The sequence below is a fragment of the Paroedura picta genome, chromosome 7, assembly GCF_049243985.1.
Source record: "Paroedura picta isolate Pp20150507F chromosome 7, Ppicta_v3.0, whole genome shotgun sequence".
Classification (NCBI taxonomy): Eukaryota; Metazoa; Chordata; class Lepidosauria; order Squamata; family Gekkonidae; genus Paroedura; species Paroedura picta.
The window spans coordinates 101,799,420-101,815,320 of record NC_135375.1 but is presented as its reverse complement, the minus strand read 5'-3'; the positions used below and the strand labels follow the sequence as shown (position 1 = coordinate 101,815,320).

The 15,901-nt window shown below is 53.2% G+C and overlaps 2 protein-coding genes across 4 annotated transcripts in view; both read left to right on the top strand.

Annotated features, from left to right (window-relative positions):
• Window positions 1–1,954, top strand: part of USP5 (ubiquitin specific peptidase 5) — a 28,011-nt gene extending 26,057 nt beyond the window's left edge. For all 3 annotated transcript variants that reach the window (XM_077345768.1, XM_077345767.1, XM_077345765.1), the window contains exon 20: window positions 1,285–1,954. In XM_077345768.1, the coding sequence (XP_077201883.1) occupies window positions 1,285–1,378 (94 nt within the window). In that variant the 3' untranslated portion in view covers window positions 1,379–1,954. The remainder of the gene's footprint in view (window positions 1–1,284) is intronic.
• A 2,503-nt stretch (window positions 1,955–4,457) lies between these two features.
• TPI1 (triosephosphate isomerase 1) lies at window positions 4,458–15,785 on the top strand. Its single transcript, XM_077345764.1, has 7 exons — window positions 4,458–4,679; window positions 9,345–9,468; window positions 9,572–9,656; window positions 11,990–12,122; window positions 13,233–13,318; window positions 13,491–13,578; window positions 15,147–15,785. Exons 1-7 carry the CDS (start codon window positions 4,568–4,570, stop codon window positions 15,263–15,265), a joined length of 747 nt encoding a protein of 248 aa, XP_077201879.1. The 5' UTR covers window positions 4,458–4,567; the 3' UTR covers window positions 15,266–15,785.
• Window positions 15,786–15,901: the final 116 nt, after the last annotated feature.

Sequence of the window (15,901 nt, the reverse complement as noted above, 5' to 3'; positions counted from 1 at the left end):
AGAGGCAGGGGAGGATCTCTCAAACAGTGGCCCTTCCCTCTTGTCTCCTATAGATTCAGTTGTTGCAATTTGTAGGCCAGGAGAAGGCCTTTAATACTGAAGGATGGGTTGAGGAATTTGGGGGAATGGCCCCCTGATGGGAGGCAAGCCCCCTAGCAGCAGGATTGGGTGTGCTTTTAAAACAAACACTGTCTGCTCCCATTCTTTACAAGGTAGCCCTGATTCTGCAGCACAGTCCATCAAATGTCCAAAGCTGCCTCTTCCTTTTTCATAATTATGCCATTTTGCACATGTATAGAAGTGCCGGTAGGCAGGAGAACTAATCAGATGCAACGGTCTTCAGTGGTCTACAGACGAAAAGTGAGGGGGCCAGACGCACCACCCCGGGTGTAGTTGTTTCATAACTCACGGGGCTGTCACTGAGCTGGTGGAGGGAAGGTATTCAGTTGAGCTGGTGGAGGGAAGGTATAAGGGGGATAAGGTAAAAGGCAAAGGTATCCCCTGTGCAAGCACCGAGTCATGTCTGACCCTTGGGGTGACGCCCTCTAGCGTTTTCTTGGCAGACTCAATACAGGGTGGTTTGCCAGTGCCTTCCCCAGTCATTACTCATTTTACCAACCTCAGAAGGATGGAAGGCTGAGTCAACCTTGAGCCGGCTGCTGGGATTGAAACCCCAGCCTCACGGGCAGAGCTTTCAGACTGCATGTCTGCTGCCTTACCACTCTGTGCCACAAGAGGCTCTTATAAGGGGGATGGGGGTATGCAAATGTTCCAGAGCAAGCATCTTTCTGGCATGGGAGTAGCTGTTTCCAAAAGGGGTACCCGCTGGGCTATTCTGAAACACCTCCTCTTCTACCGTGGCAGAGGCACTGTGATTGGCCCGGTCCTTGGGGGGAAAAGGAAGTGGGTGCCAGGAAATATGTCAGTGCCATGGTGCCCACAGGCCCCTTGTTGGGGAACTCCTGCGATGAGACACATGGTGGCTCTTAACTCTTCCCCTCCTGAGAGCCAGTTTGGTGTAATGGTTAGGAATGCGGACTTCTAATCTGGCAAGCCGGGTTGGATTCCCCACTCCCCCACATGCAGGCAGCTGGGTGACCTTGGGTTTGCCACGGCCACTGATAAAGCTCTTCTGACCGAGCAGGAATATCAGGGCTCCCTCAGCCTCACCCACCTCACAGGGTGTCTGTTGTGGGGAGAGGAAAGGGGAGGCGAAAGTAAGCTGCTTTGAGCCTCCTTCAGGTAGAGCAAAGCGGCATAGAAGAACCAACTCTTCTTCTTCAGATGGGTGATCTACAACGACCAGAAAGTCTGCGCCTCCGAGAAGCCCCCCAAGGACCTTGGCTACATCTATTTCTACCAGCGGGTCCCCAGCTAGGACCTCTCCCCTGCCGGGTGCGGAGCGGGAGCCGGCTGCTGGCAGGAGCCGGGCGGGGACGGCGGCGATGGATGTTGAAGCAGCGGGGCCAGCTCTCTCAGCCCTTGCGTGGGTCCGCGTGCCGCTGGCTCCTTCAGCCCCAGAGGCAGGCTTCCTCCTTCCAGACAGCCCAGCGTCTGGAGCCCCGACGGACACCGGCGGGCGGGGTGGGTGGGGGTGGATTTTGAAGCTCTCCGTGCGAAAGGAAGGAAGGGGGCCGTGTCTCACTGAACCCGTCACCCGGAGGGGAGGGGGGAGGGAGAGTTGCACGCCCCTGCTGTGTCGCTTCTCGATGTAACTCTTGACACTTTGGGGGGGGGGTGATCAGTTAGTGGGGGAGGTGGGGAGGGAGCACTCGTGGACGCGTGGCTTGATGTACCATATAGGTTGGGCTTCTCCCTCCTCTTTTCCCTCTCCCCGGGAATTACGCGGGGAATAAACCCGGGCCATAAAGTTGCCCCCTGTTCTTCTTGTGTTCCTTAAATGCCAAAAATACGAAGGATCCAATAAAAAGCAAAAGCCACCTCTGCCCCTCCCCTACATTCTACCTTTGTGCCTATCTTGTCTCCCTACCCCAGTTACTAGGTCTGTGTGGTCTTTCCAGACCTTGGCAAGGGGGTGACCTTCCCCTCCAGGCACCGAGCAGCAAGCAGACACCCAGGACATCACGAGATGTGACTTACTGCACCAGAACAGGCGGAGCCTGGGTGTCAGAACCTGCCTGTGCTGACATGAAATCTTCTCCGCCTGGTTTTGAGAGAGGCCACAGGTGCCCTTACTGGTCACCCTGATTAACTGCAGGCCTTTCCAAAAAAGGATGGGAAAGAGCTGGGGGTGGGTTGGCGACCCACCATGGCTGGAAGACCACTGCGGCAATTTCACCTCACCCCGTTGGAGCTGAGACCTTGGGGAATAGAAGGAACCAACAGGCTACAGACCAGGAATGGCCACACTGTGGCTCTCTGGATGTCCACGAACTACAATACCCAGGAGCCCCTGCTGGCAGGGGCTCCTGGGTATTGTAGTCCGTGGACATCCAGAGAGCCACAGTGTGGCCACCCCTGCTGTAGATGGGAAAGGAGCATGCTGAAACAGCTTCCTGCAACCTTGGCTGCTTGTAGAACCCCTGGGTGACTTTTATTGGCCCATCCCCACCGATTCCCCTTTCATGCTATAGCCCTCCCTTCCCCAGTGCCCCATTTGTTCCAGGAGCCCTCATTCAGCAAGGCAGGCCCCCAAGTTACGGAAATAACCTTTCAGTGACCAACACGCAGGGTTCATGCTTTGAGCAACCTCTGGGCGTGCGCATGTCCCTTGTTGCTCTCTCTCTCCGTGTTCTCTCTCTTTCCCTGCCCCATTCCGCTTGGATTCAGCCTTGAATGAGGGACCCCAGTGTTGTAAACACAAGAAGGGCAATTTCCCTCTCCCTACAAGAGCAACAGCGAGGAAGCCTTGTGGGCCAAACGGAGAAACTGCGTGAAAACAGGCATCAGGAGGTGTGCTTGTGTCGGCTCCTGCTAGGCAAGTGGGGTACGGTGACCTGGAGTCGCTGTGCTGTATGAGAGTGAGACTTCCTTAGGATGTGCAGCAGAACTCTCTTAAGAAATCGGTCCCTCCCCCCCTCCAGTCCCATCACTGGCCATTTTGGGAAGGGGGGAGTCGGCCAACATGACCATGTATCATCTCCCTCGATAAATGTTTAACAAATTTTAAAAGGATATTAAAATCCATTAACTCTCATCCATTCGGGAAACCCCAGGCCGTCAAGAAACGCCAGGCTTTCATGAAACCCTGGTTAAGAGAGCCTGCTCTAACCGATACACCACATGGCTGTAAAGACTGCAGCAGATTCAAGGGACCCGGGAGGGGAGGGGCGCATGGGACAGATCGCCTCTTGTGCAGTGAGTGATGCATGAGCTTCCTGCCCACAAAAATGTGTGAACTCAAGCAAAGGCCCTTTCTGTTCTTAGCCTGTTCAAATGGTGGGCCACCAAACGACCCAGCCTCACCCCCCCCCCCCAAAAGAGCACACATTCAGTTTTTAAACTTCCCACTGTTAAATGTAAATTGCTCTGTTGTTGCTGCTCCTTGCCCCTGGTTGTCGGATCGAGGCCTTGCCGTGTCTTTTCCAGATTTGGCACGCTGTGCGTCTTTGCAAAGGCGGCTGTTTTTAAAACGGTCACACAGACCGATGCAAGGAAAGGGCTTCTCTTTGGCTGGCCCTCAAGAGCTCCAGACATGTGGTTGGAAGCCTTCCTAAATGTCAGCCTGTTTCAGAGTTCCCACAGAGGCCAGGCTTGTAGCTCTTTCGCAGGAGATATCTGCCACCTCCTCCTAAAAGCCAGTATTCCAGAAAAGACGCCCATGACAGGAGTGCCGCATCAGTAGAGTCCACGAGTCCCTCAAAGCAAATTAAACTTGTATCACAACAATGCTGTGAGGTAGGGTAGGCTGAGCAGTGTGCCCGAGGGCACCGAGCCAGTCTCCATAGCAGACAGGGAGATTCGAACCTTGGTCTTAGTTTGGATGCCTGCACTGTAAAGAGCCCAGTGACACTTTAAGAAACTTGACAAAACGTATTCCGGTATATGTTTTCCATGAACTGGTTGCAGCCATTTAGCAGATGCATCACTCCCTGGCGTTGCCAACTTCCAGACGGGGCCTGGAGATCAAAACTGAGGACTAACGGCGATCAGTTCCCTTGCTAGAAATGTGTTTAGGTGCCCCCGCCCTCCACCCAAACCCCACCCTGCCCAGGCGAAACCCCCCAAACAGCCAGGGATTTGAATTTTCCCCAATTCGGAGTTGCCAACGAAATAAAATAGCCCTTTCACGGCTGGTGAAGCGTAAGCCTCACGTCAGACTTTCAAGTCTGCAAACTTTCACGTTTGCTAGAGACTCTTCTTCCCCCGCCCGCGCTTCCCGCTAAGAACTGCGCGCGCCGAATCACTATTGCGAACCGTCGGCGCGTCTGGTCGCAAACGGAGGGGAGGAGCTTGTGTGACGCCATCGGGGCGGTGGGCGTGTCCACCGGAGGAGCCGTATAAAAGCGGCCGGCGCGCGGCAGGAGCGGCGCGGCGCTTCCTGACCTTCCAGTCGTCCTTGTTCTATCGTCGAGGCGCGCCGGGCACCCAGTTGGCGACCATCATCATGGCTCCCCGGAAATTCTTCGTGGGCGGGAACTGGAAGATGAACGGCAGCAAGAAGAGCCTCGGGGAGCTCATCCAGACCCTCAACGGCGCCAAGGTCCCCGCCGACACCGGTGAGAAGCGCCGCTGGAGCCTCCCGTCCCCCCGGGCGCTGGGCACGGAGCGCGCAGCGCGCAGGGTGTCCCGCGAGAAGGGATCGGGCTGGGCTGGCGCTTGGCCGTCGCTCCCGCCCCTCTCCCGGGGACGGCCGAGCCTGGCAGCCCACCCACCCGGCCGGCCCCGTGTCTCCATCTCAGCAAGCGAGCAGCTCGGGAGGATGGAGCCGCTGGGGATGCTCGGCTGCAGGAGGCCCCGGGGGCGAGGCCAGCCCAGCCCAGGCTGCGCGCCGGCTTTCCCGTCCCGCCCCCTCTCGCTGCGTGTCCGCCCGCACGTCCTCCATGGCTCCGCCGGCCGCCTTTGCGGAAGAGCTGCCGACACGCGGGCGGCCGCGCGGGCCTGCCCAACACGCGTTGGGCGGCTGCCTGGGGACCTTTCCTCGTTCTTTCCCTCGAGGTTCTTTAAAGCAGGGGTAGTCAACCTGTGGTCCTCCAGATGTCCATGGACTACAATTCCCATGAGCCCCTGCCAGCAAATGCTGGCAGGGGCTCATGGGAATTGTAGTCCATGGACATCTGGAGGACCACAGGTTGACTACCCCTGCTTTAAAGAGTCGGACAAAGATTTGGGCCGCCGGGTTGGTCTGAAGCGGCAGAGCCGAGTTTGCATCAAGGAGGGAGCTTTCGTGTGGGCACCCACTCCAAACCGCCTCCCTTGACTCATACTTGGCTGGACTCTCAGGTGGTCGAGTTGGACAAAGTTCGGTGCCTGAAGGCTTGGTGGGCAAGGGCCCTTCTTCAGATGCATTGGCAGGGAATGGGGGAATACAGTTGCCACATCCAGGTGGGGAAACGCCTGGAGATTTGGGGATGGAGCCCTGGGAGGACAGACAAGGCCATAGAGTCCACCCTTTTCTCCAGGGGAACTGAGCTCTGTCACCTGGCATTCCAGGAGATCCCCGGGTCCTACCTGGAGGCTGGCATCCCCAAGATCTGTGCACACTTATACCCGAAATAAAATTTTGTTTACCCTAAAAGGTGCCCCTGGGTGCAAACTTTGCTCTGCTTCCTCAGACCAACCAGAATCTATTTAAAGAGTTGGGGAACACTTAATATTTTTTTAAAGGATGAAATCCAGGCCATAGGTCTCCAGCTATCCAGAGAACTCCTTCTCCACCTTCCCTGAAGAACTGCCTCTGCCTTGAGGGGATTGGGGCCCCCAGCATGTGCTTGTAATAGTGGCTTTACCCTTGCATTCAGTCCCTCTAGACTGTCCCCCCCCTTGCAAGCCTTCTCCCTGGGCTCTTTTGCCATGGAGAGTGGCAGACCTGACCCCATTCTGGCAAAGGGCTTCAGAAGACTTGCCGGGCAAGATAAAGAAAATAATTGGTGGCTATCGCCCGCTTTCCTCTACCCAAAGGAGTCTTCAAGCAGCTGACAAACGCCTTCCCTTCCTCTCCCCACAACAGACACCCTGGGAGGTAAGTGGGGCTGAGAGAGCTCTGTGAGAAAAGCTCCAACAGACTGTGACTAGCTCAAGGTCACCTAGCTGGCTGCATGCAGAGGAGTGGGGAATCGAACCTGGATTTACAGATCAGAGGCCATTGCTCTTAACTGCTACACCTCACAGAGAGAGAGGCAAAGAAAGGTGATGCAGTTGGGGCCTCCCCCTCTCTCTTGTACCCTATTCCTGAGAACTGGTCCTCTTTGCATGTCTGGGAACCCCTGCTTGGCCTTGGAGGTATGGGGTGGCAGGATGCCTGGCTCAACAGGCAGCAGACATAAGCTTGTCTTGCTTGGCAAGGCCGTGTGGTGTGAGTGGGAGTGCCGACACTGAGCAAACTATACCTGAGCCGAAGGAGTCAACGGGCAGATTCCCCTCCTCTCCCCAACCATCTGGAAAGGGCAAAGGGGACCGAGGAGAGCTGCGGTATCCTGAAGAAATGTCAAAGGGCCCGGATCCTAAAAATAGGCGCAAGGGTCTAAAAATACCAACTACTGTACTTGGAGCTAGAAATTGTATCCTGGCGGCCTGCAAAAGGTCAGAGACAGGCCTCGGAGGGAGAGGGTTGTCTCAAGCAAGCAGATCTGCTTAGACTCCCTTAGCCATACTCGACTGTCTTGCTTGGGAAGGAGAGGGGAGGGGCTGGTCCCTCTGGGGCCACCATCCCCAGGTGCTGCGACCCCTTGTTGATGAGGATCTGTTCCAACAAGCCTGCTGTTTGCCCTACCTCATATTTCTCCCACTGGCTAAAGAAATTTAACCCTTGAAGATGGTGCATAACTTCAAATGTGCCATTGGATCCAGCGTGTCTGTTCTGCTAATGCGAGAACTTTTTGGCTGGTGGGGGGGGGGTCATCCCTTCATGCCAAAGCTTCTGACAAAGGAGCCTTACCCCAGAGGAAAACTAGAAAAACAGATCCGCAAGTTACGCTCCAAGGGATTTTGGGCTGGGCCCTAAAGCCCATGCTTGTAAACCAGTGTGGGGTAGTGCTTAAGAATGGCAGCCTATAATCTGGAGGACCAGGTTTGACTCTCTACTACTCCATGTGCGGCCAGCTACAGGACCTTGGGCTAGTTATAGTTCTGTTCTCTCAGAGCTCCTTCAGCCCCACGTACCTCGCTGGGTGTCTGTTGTGGGGAGAGGAAGGGAAAGGGACTTGTAAGCCCCTCTGAGACATGTGAGGCTAGCTAGGTGACCTTGGGTCAGTTACAGTTCTCTCAGGGCTCTCTCAGTCCCACTTACCTCACAGGGTGTCTGTTGTGGGGAGAGGAGGGGAAAGGGACTTGTAAGCCCCTCTGAGATTCCTCCAGACAGTGAAAAGCTGGTATAAAAAACAGCTCTTCTCTCCTTCATTAAGATCTTTCCTAAACCAAGAATTTCTGCAGGGGCTTGACTCCCTAGAGCAGGGGTAGTCAAACTGCAGCAAACGCTGGCAGGGGCTCATGGGAATTGTAGTCCATGGACATCTGGAGGGCCGCAGTTTGACTACCCCTGCCCTAGAGGTCTGCTTTTGGGTTGGCCTCTGCAAGAGCCCCCAAATATATTCTCCGGTCTTTTTAAATAGCTGTTTAAAATGCATGACAAGCATGCTGTTGATCTATTGGGCTAGTATTCCCTCCCCTGTCTGGTAGCACATGCCCAAAGCACATTCTACACTTGAATTAGGACTCCTCCTCTTTCCCAAAGAATGAATAAATAAAACATGAAAGCTGCCCCTTTTGGTGGAGGTCAAGGGAGGATTCGATCCAGCTGTTGGAACCCTGTGGCTAATGATGGCTCCAGCTCTTAGCAGTGTAGAAACCTGGGCGCTAGGGAAGTTACCTGCTGCTCATCTCTGAAGAAGTAGCTCTTCTCAGCTGCTCCAAAGGGACCATTTGCCAGGGGGTGTACTGGTTAGACCAGCCTTTCTCAACTTTTTAACCATTGAGAAATCCCTGAAACCTTCTTCAGGCTTCGAGCAACCCCAGAAGTAGCGTGATCAGGCAGAATATGGTTGGGAAGCAGAGCCCAACTGGGGCCCTTCCCACCCCCTCCCAGGCCCATCAGTGGCCATCTTGGGGGGTGGGGAGTCGGCATGGCTGTATATGGTCAAATCACCCAATAAATGTTTAAGAAATGTAAAAATATATTTTTAAAAATAGTTAACTTCTACCCATTCAGGAAACCCTTCCAGGGCCATCAAGAAACCCCTGGGTTTCATGAAAATTTGGGTTAGACTGTCAGACTAGGGTCTGGTTGATCTGAGTTCAAATCCCTGCTCTGCTGCAGAGGTTTGCTGGAAGCCCTTGGGACAAGCACACTCTCTCTGCCTAACCTATCTCTTGGGGTGGCTGTGGCTGGTAGCTCCACGTAAACTGCTGTGGGGTGCCCCTTGAGGAGAGAAAGGGAGGCTATAAATGAACTGGATAAACCCAGGACTGTATTTTTGGTTGTTGCATTACTGTTGTGGTGTAACAGTTATATTGCCCCTAGATTGTCTCCTTTGCACTCGGGAAATCCAGTTGTGAAATGACTGTTGTGAAAGGCTGGCCCAGTCTCCTACAGCAGGCTTTTCCAACCTTTTGACTGTGGAGCAACCGCTGGAAACTTTGCAGGCTTCGAAGTAACCCTGAAGTGAGGTCAGGTGGCCACACCCCTAGAAGTCATATGTCACCCACGCTCTCCGTTTAAGAGAGCTCTAACAGAACTGTGACTAGCCAAAGACAGCTGATTGCATGTGGAAGAGGAGTGGGGAATCAAACCCAGCTCTCCAGATTAGAAGCCGCCGGTCTTTAACCACCACTTCCCCGCTGGTTCCTTAGGTACAGTCTCCTATCCTTCCTCTTCCCACAACTGACACCTCATGAGGTAGGTGAGGCCGAGAGAGCTCTGAGAGATCTGAATAGTCCAAGTCCACCCAGCTGGCTGCATGTGGAGGAGTGGGGAATCAAACCCAAGTCTCCATATTGGAGTCTGCCACTTTTAACCACGACACCTTGCTGGCTCCCAATGTGTGAATGGCTTTGTAGAGTTTTGTAGGCAGAAAAGGGATCTGCCCCAAAGAGCTTCCACTATAAACTCCAACAGAGGGCGAAATTGCACAGGAAGGCCTTTTTTGGCTGGGGTTCTCCTAGGCATGCGGTTATTTGGGGTGCCTCCCTCACCCCCCTGGTGGTGGTCTCTCTCTCTCTGTTCACAGAGGTGGTCTGTGGTGCCCCTTCCATCTACCTGGACTTCGCCCGCCAGAAGCTGGACGCAAAGATCGGCTTGGCTGCCCAGAACTGTTACAAGGTGTCAAAGGGGGCCTTCACAGGAGAGATCAGGTGAGTCTCCGGGAGGTCTGGGACTTGGCCCCCTCCAGAAGAGACGGGAGGCAGGTGGGGGCTTGGGGCAGAGCAGACTGATGTGTCTTCCCTTCTTTTCCAGCCCTGCCATGATTAAGGATGTGGGGGTCACCTGGGTGATCTTGGGGCACTCGGAGAGGAGACACGTCTTTGGGGAATCGGACGAGGTGGGTGGCCTCTGGATTCCCCCCTCCTGTTCTTTCCTGAATGAGAGCTGGTGTCCCAAAACTGGGATTGGTGGACAGCCGTGATTCTAAATTAGGGGGAGTGGGGGGAACATACAAAATCTATTACCCTCCCCTACAGAACACCTCACAAAGAGAGATGTAGTTTGGAGACTTGTGTAAGGTTACCAGATTGTCCCACTTTTGGAGGGACATCTGGGGGCAACTGCAAATTGTACTTATGTTGAAAGTAAAATATATATATATATTACAATACTATTTTTGTGTTCTATGAAGATTTTTGTTGCTCCATATAGACCAAATTTTAATCAAGACACCCCGCACCCCCACCCACCCCGGATCAATGGTGTCCCGCTTTGCCACTGTTAAAATTCGACTTGTGGGCAGTGATTAACCAGGAGGTGACTATTACTTAAATGCTGTAAAATTGTTACTCCTGTTTTTAATCCTGTTTTATACTGTTGAATGTTTGATGCTTATTTATTAGGTTGGTTTTAATCCATTGTTAATTCTTAAATTGTACTGTGGGCACCACCCTGAGCCATGCTGGAAGGGCGGTATAGAAATCTAATAAATAATAATAGCAATAATAATAACCTTGGTGGAAATTCAGAACTTTGGTTTGCGATGAGTGAGGACTTTGGCTCCCCTGGATTTTAAATCAATTTCTGCAAGCCAGATGTGCATGGGTATGGGGCTTGGTTTGGTAGTTTTTGTCTGGTTACAAATGTTTTTATCGGTTGATATAAACCTCCCTGAGCCCTGCTTGTGGAGAGGGGTGATCTATAAATCGAATGATAAATAAGTGGCCACCTCTGGATTTTAGGTGGCCACTCTCCCTGGTTACATTGGCTCCTGACAGCCAACGAAGGAGAATTGTGATTTCTCTCCCCTCCCTTAGGGTACATTCCCAGATTTCTCCCCCAGGCTCTTAGAAAACTGGCAGATAGGAATCGAGCTTGAAGATAAAAATTTCAAGATGTCATACTCCTGCTGTATACTGCATTGATCAAACCCCACTTGGAGTCCTGTGTGCAGTTCTGGAGGCCTCACTTCAAAAAGGATGTGGACAGAATTGAGAGGGTGCAGAGGAGAGCGAGGAGGTTGATCCAGGGCCTGGGGAACAAGCCCTGTGAGGAAAGGCGGAGGAACCTGGGAATGTTCAGCCTGAAGAAAGGAGGTTGAGAGGGGACAGGATTTCTGCCTTTTAATATTTGAAAGGTTGTCACTTAGAGCAGTGGTCCCCAACCTGCGGGCCGTGGCCCGGTGCCGGGCCATGAAGGCCATGGCGCCGGGCCGCGGCTCCCTCTCCCTGCCCCTCCCCCGCAGTGAAAAACTTCCCAGGCCGCAAGCTTGCGGCCCGGGAAGCTTCTTGCTGCGGGAGGGCGGGGAGAGGGAATCAGGGCCGGGCCGCGCCCATGTGGACACGGGCCGCGGGCACAGCCGATGCGTGGGCGTGGCCCGTGCGGGCGCGGGCCGCACCCCGATGCCCTGCCGGTCCCCAACCTCAGAAAGGTTGGGGACCACTGACTTAGAGGAGAGCAGGGAAATATTCCTGCTGGCAGCAGAGGCTAGGACCTGCAATAATGGGCTTAAACGACATGGATAACAATATCGGATAAATATCAGGAAAACATTTTGACAGTCAGAGTAGTTCAGGAGTGGAATCCACTGCTTAAGGGGGTGGTGAGTTCCCCCTCCTTGGCAGTCCTGGCATTAAGCAACAGATGGACAGATACTTATTGTGGCTGCTTTGGGCTGATCCTGCATTGAGCAGGGGGTTGGACTACATGGCCTGAAGGGGCCCTTCCAACTCTATGGTTTTATGATTCTATTAAGAAATTGACTGACAGCCCTTGGAGGCAACAATCTCGTTAAATGAGGCCCGAACATCAGAAACATCTGTCAGAAGTAGGGTGGCCAGCCCCCACCCCCTCCCCGGCCACTGGTGGGTTATTTGGGGTAGAGTTGGCAAATCCAGGTTAGAGAACTGGAGATTTGGGACTGGAGCCTGGAGAGAAGAGTGGAGTGTAATGCCCTGGAGTCCACCCTCCAAAGCATCTGTTTTCTCTAGGGGAATGGATCTGTGGTGCAGATGAGCTTTAATTCCAGGAGATCCCCAGGTCCCACTTGGAGGCTGGCCTCCCAAGTCATTGTGCAAAGTTTTTATGGCCTTGATTGTCCTGTAATTTCTGGTGGGTGATTCACCAAGGAAGTTGCATGCTTGGTGAGTGGCTGTCGATTTGAAGCTTCAGCACCGCTGGGCTCCAGGCAGGGGCTTTTCTTTGCCTCTTAAGATCCTGTCTCCCTTGCAGCTCATTGGGCAGAAGGTGGCCCACGCCTTGGCCGAGGGGCTTGGCGTGATTGCCTGCATCGGGGAGAAGCTGGACGAGAGAGAAGGGGGCATCACGGAGAAGGTGGTGTTCCAGCAGACCAAGGCGATTGCTGGTAAGAGGACTCGGGCTGTTGCTGGGGGGAGAGGCTCGTTCTGTCTGTGAGCTCCCTGAACAAAGCTCATGAGAAGCTCTAATGGTATGTGTCCTCCTGCAGAAATAAGTGAGCTGCTTGAGCCAATTCATCATTGACTGGTTCGGGGGCCCTCAGCTTCTTGAGCCTCTGGACGCTTCTAGAATTCTGACAGTGCGCTTGGCATAGCACAAAATGGCTGCCACCAGAGGTTGAGCCAGCCACAAAATGGCTGCCGCAGCTTGCCTTCAGTCACACAGTGAGGATCTTTTTGCTGGAGTACCAGCTGCTGCCAAAGCAGTGTTTTTAATAATCTACAGAGCTGGTGAGATCTCACAGGAGCCAACCAGAATGCTTGCTAAGTGAAAAACCCACCTACTTTTTAAAAGCTGGGGGGCACCAGGGAAGGTTTCAGTGGGCATAATGGCACCCAAGAGCACCGTGTTGGGGACTTCTAGCCTGGTTACTCCAGAACTACAAATGATTGGCAGCCAGTCTTTTGAGGGCGGGCAGGAGGCATCCTGTGACCCAGGGGTGGCCAAACTGTGTCTGTCCAGATATCCATGGACTACAATTCCCATGAATATGTCCCGACAGGCTCATGGTAATTGTAGTCCATGGACATCTGGACAGCCACAGTTTGGTAATTCATGAGTCCTTGGGGATCTGAAGTTCCTCAGTATGAACTAGCCCCTAGGACCGTTTCTTTTGTCTCTTGAGTCCTCCAGAGAGCACTGAGGTCATCTAGTGCAAACCTGTTGGCAGTCCCTGGCCCCAAGGACATCCGCCTGGCCTCCACCAGAGTCAGGGCCATTTTGGCTCAGGCTCCAACCTAGTGCAGTGAGGTGCTGCCTGAGACCTGGGCCCTGGCGGAGCTGCCACAGTTGTGCAGAGCCTGCAAGGTGGCACTCTTCCACCTGAAGGGGAGAGGGGGACCAGTTGGAAGTGGCCGGTCCCCCAGCTTGTGGCTGAGTCCATTAAGGCCAGAGATGAAAGACCATCCCCCCCCCCCCCTGTGAACCTTCTGCGGACCTCTGGTTGGGAATCCCTGGTCTCAGTAGTCAGCATTTCTAATGTTCTCTTGCCTCCCAGATAACGTGAGCGACTGGAGCAAAGTGGTCCTCGCTTACGAGCCGGTTTGGGCCATCGGGACTGGCAAAACAGCGACACCCCAACAGGTACGGCTGCGATCGTGGAAAGAGCGTTTTCAGATCTCGCTTCTGCCCCAAGAGGTCGGGCAGGAGGCTCCGGGAGCGTCCCTGCTTTCCTAGTGGCACCGCCTCTCCCACCCTAAACTGGGATCGACAACCAGCCCTCGGTGACTCTGACCCCATCCCACTTTTTGCGCAGGCCCAAGAGGTTCACGAGAAGCTGCGAGGCTGGCTGAAGAGCAACGTATCTGAGGCGGTGGCACAGTCCACTCGGATCATCTATGGAGGTAAAATGAGCCTTCCTCATGGTGGAAGCAAAGGGTTCGTTTCCTTCAGATGTCTGCGCCCGGCCTTTTCTCTCCGATGAGGACCCAAAGCCCACCTTGTTGATGGTTGTTTAAGACAGGGGTAGTCAACCTGTAAGAGCCTCTTGTGGCGCAGAGTGGTAGGGCAGCAGACATGCAGCCTGAAAGCTCTGCCCATGAGGTTGGGAGTTCGATCCCAGCAGCCGGCTCAAGGTTGACTCAGCCTTCCATCCTTCTGAGGTCGGTAAAATGAGTACCCAGCTGGCTGGGGGCTAAAACGGTAATGATTGGGGAAGGAAAAGCAAATCCACCCTGTATTGAGTCTGCCATGAAAACACTGGAGAGCATCACCCCAAGGGTCAGATATGACTCGGTGCTTGCACAGGGGATATCTTTACCTTTACCTTAGTCAAGAAGAAGAAGAAGAGTTGGTTCTTATATGCCGCTTTTCCCTACCCAAAGGAGGCTCAAAGCGGCTTACAGTCGCCTCCTCCCCTTTCCTCTCACCACAACAGACACCCTGTGGGGTGGGTGAGGCTGAGAGAGCCCTGATATTACTGCTCAGTCAGAACAGTTTTATCAGTGCCGTGGCAAGCCCAAGGTCACCCAGCTGACTGCATGTGGGGGAGCGCAGAATCGAACCCGGCATGCCAGATTAGAAGTCCACACTCCTAACCACTACACCAAACTGAGCCCCTGCCAGCATTTGGGAATTGTAGTCCACGGACATCTGGAGGACCACAGGTTGACTACCCCTGGTTTAAGAGATATTTGAATGTACAATGACAATGACTAGAAAGGACCCACACAGTAAAATGGCAGCTGGATGTTCTTCTGAGTGTAGGAGGATGCGATAGTAAACTGGCTTGAGTATGCAGTAAGGGCGGAAGTACCATCATAACGGCGGAAGTGCCCTCACTTTTGAAGTTTGAAGAGAAATGGAAAGTTTCTTAAGAAAGCAAGAAGATAAATTTGGAATTTGAAGTAATTTAAAATTTAAATTAGTTTAGCTTATTAGGTTTTGAGACCGCCCTCCTAGCAAGCTGGCTCAGGATGGTATACGAAGCGTATAAAATGAAATTCTATTTTATGAAATGAAATGAAATTTTAATCTAAATAACCTGGGACAGGTGAGAACGAATGAAAACAGCAATGATGCTGCCGGGAAATGTCTGTTGTACGTATTGAATTCTCCGGGAAATGCAGGATGATTTGGGAATGGATGAGTACGTAAATAGATGGACAGATGAGTAGGCAGGGCTGTAAATAGGTAGGTAGATAGTTGTGAGCTCTGGCCCTAACCAAAAGCCTGGCAGAAGATGTCCGTCTTACAGGCCCTGAAGAATTGTGCTAAATTAATATATAAGTATATTAGTACTCTACAGTCCCAGAACAACTTCCAAAGAAAGCAGGGGGAATCTGTTGTTAAGTTGTGGAGAGCTAGCCCGAGAGAAAGTCACTGCTAGGAAATGCTTTTTGAAGGTCCTTTTTTCCCCTTATTTGTTTTCCTCCCTGCAGAGGTTTCTATTAACTGGGGTTATTCCTTGCAGGTTCAGTCACTGGCGGCACCTGCAAAGAGCTGGCCTCCCAAGGAGACGTGGATGGCTTCCTTGTGGGCGGGGCCTCCCTCAAACCCGAATTCGTCGACATCATCAACGCGAAACACTGAAATTCGTCTTACGGGGCCTTAAGTTTCGGCAGGAGAGAGGGGAAATAGCCGTTGCGAGCCGGAGATCCACACCGTAGTGAAACCAAAACAGAGCTGTGCCCACCCCCAACCATCCGTTTTGTGGGCTTCACCTTCCAGTCCCTCTCCCACCTACGCTTGCTGTGTATTGTCCGACACTGCTGCTAAATACAACTGTTGCCAAGCCACGAGATTCGGTTAGCTTGTGAGCCTTTTTGAAGGCAGGGAGCTGGGGTTCTTTGTCCCAGTCCGGTGGGTTGGAACCTCCCGCCTTCCCTCCCCCTCCCTCAGCAGCGTGGTTTTCCCGCCCGAGGATGCCTGTCATGTTTCGTAAGCCCCGTCTCCCTTGCTGAGGAAGGGGCGTGGCCTCAGTTCAGCGGGAGGAGCATGCCTGGCAACTGCTGGCTTACACTGGTGTAAAATCTGTTTGTACTGTGTCTCCTTCTCTCCCCCCCCCCCCCAAACAAAGCCAACCGTGAAGAGAATAAACAAAGGGAAAGTGGATTGTGTGAGAGTGAATCTTGAAATTGGGTGGTTGAAATATACTCAGGTAGGTTGTTGTGTTGGTCCAAAGCTGCAGAACAAAATTCGAATCCAGCGGCACCTTTAAGGCCATCA

Coding starts and splice junctions, on each gene's coding strand:
- TPI1 (XM_077345764.1), top strand. CDS start 4,568: ATGGCTCCCCGGAAATTCTTCGTGGGCGGGAACTGGAAGATGAACGGC. Junction 9,657..11,989: donor TCTTTGGGGAATCGGACGAG/GTGGGTGGCCTC, acceptor TCTCCCTTGCAG/CTCATTGGGCAGAAGGTGGC. Junction 12,123..13,232: donor GCAGACCAAGGCGATTGCTG/GTAAGAGGACTC, acceptor CTTGCCTCCCAG/ATAACGTGAGCGACTGGAGC.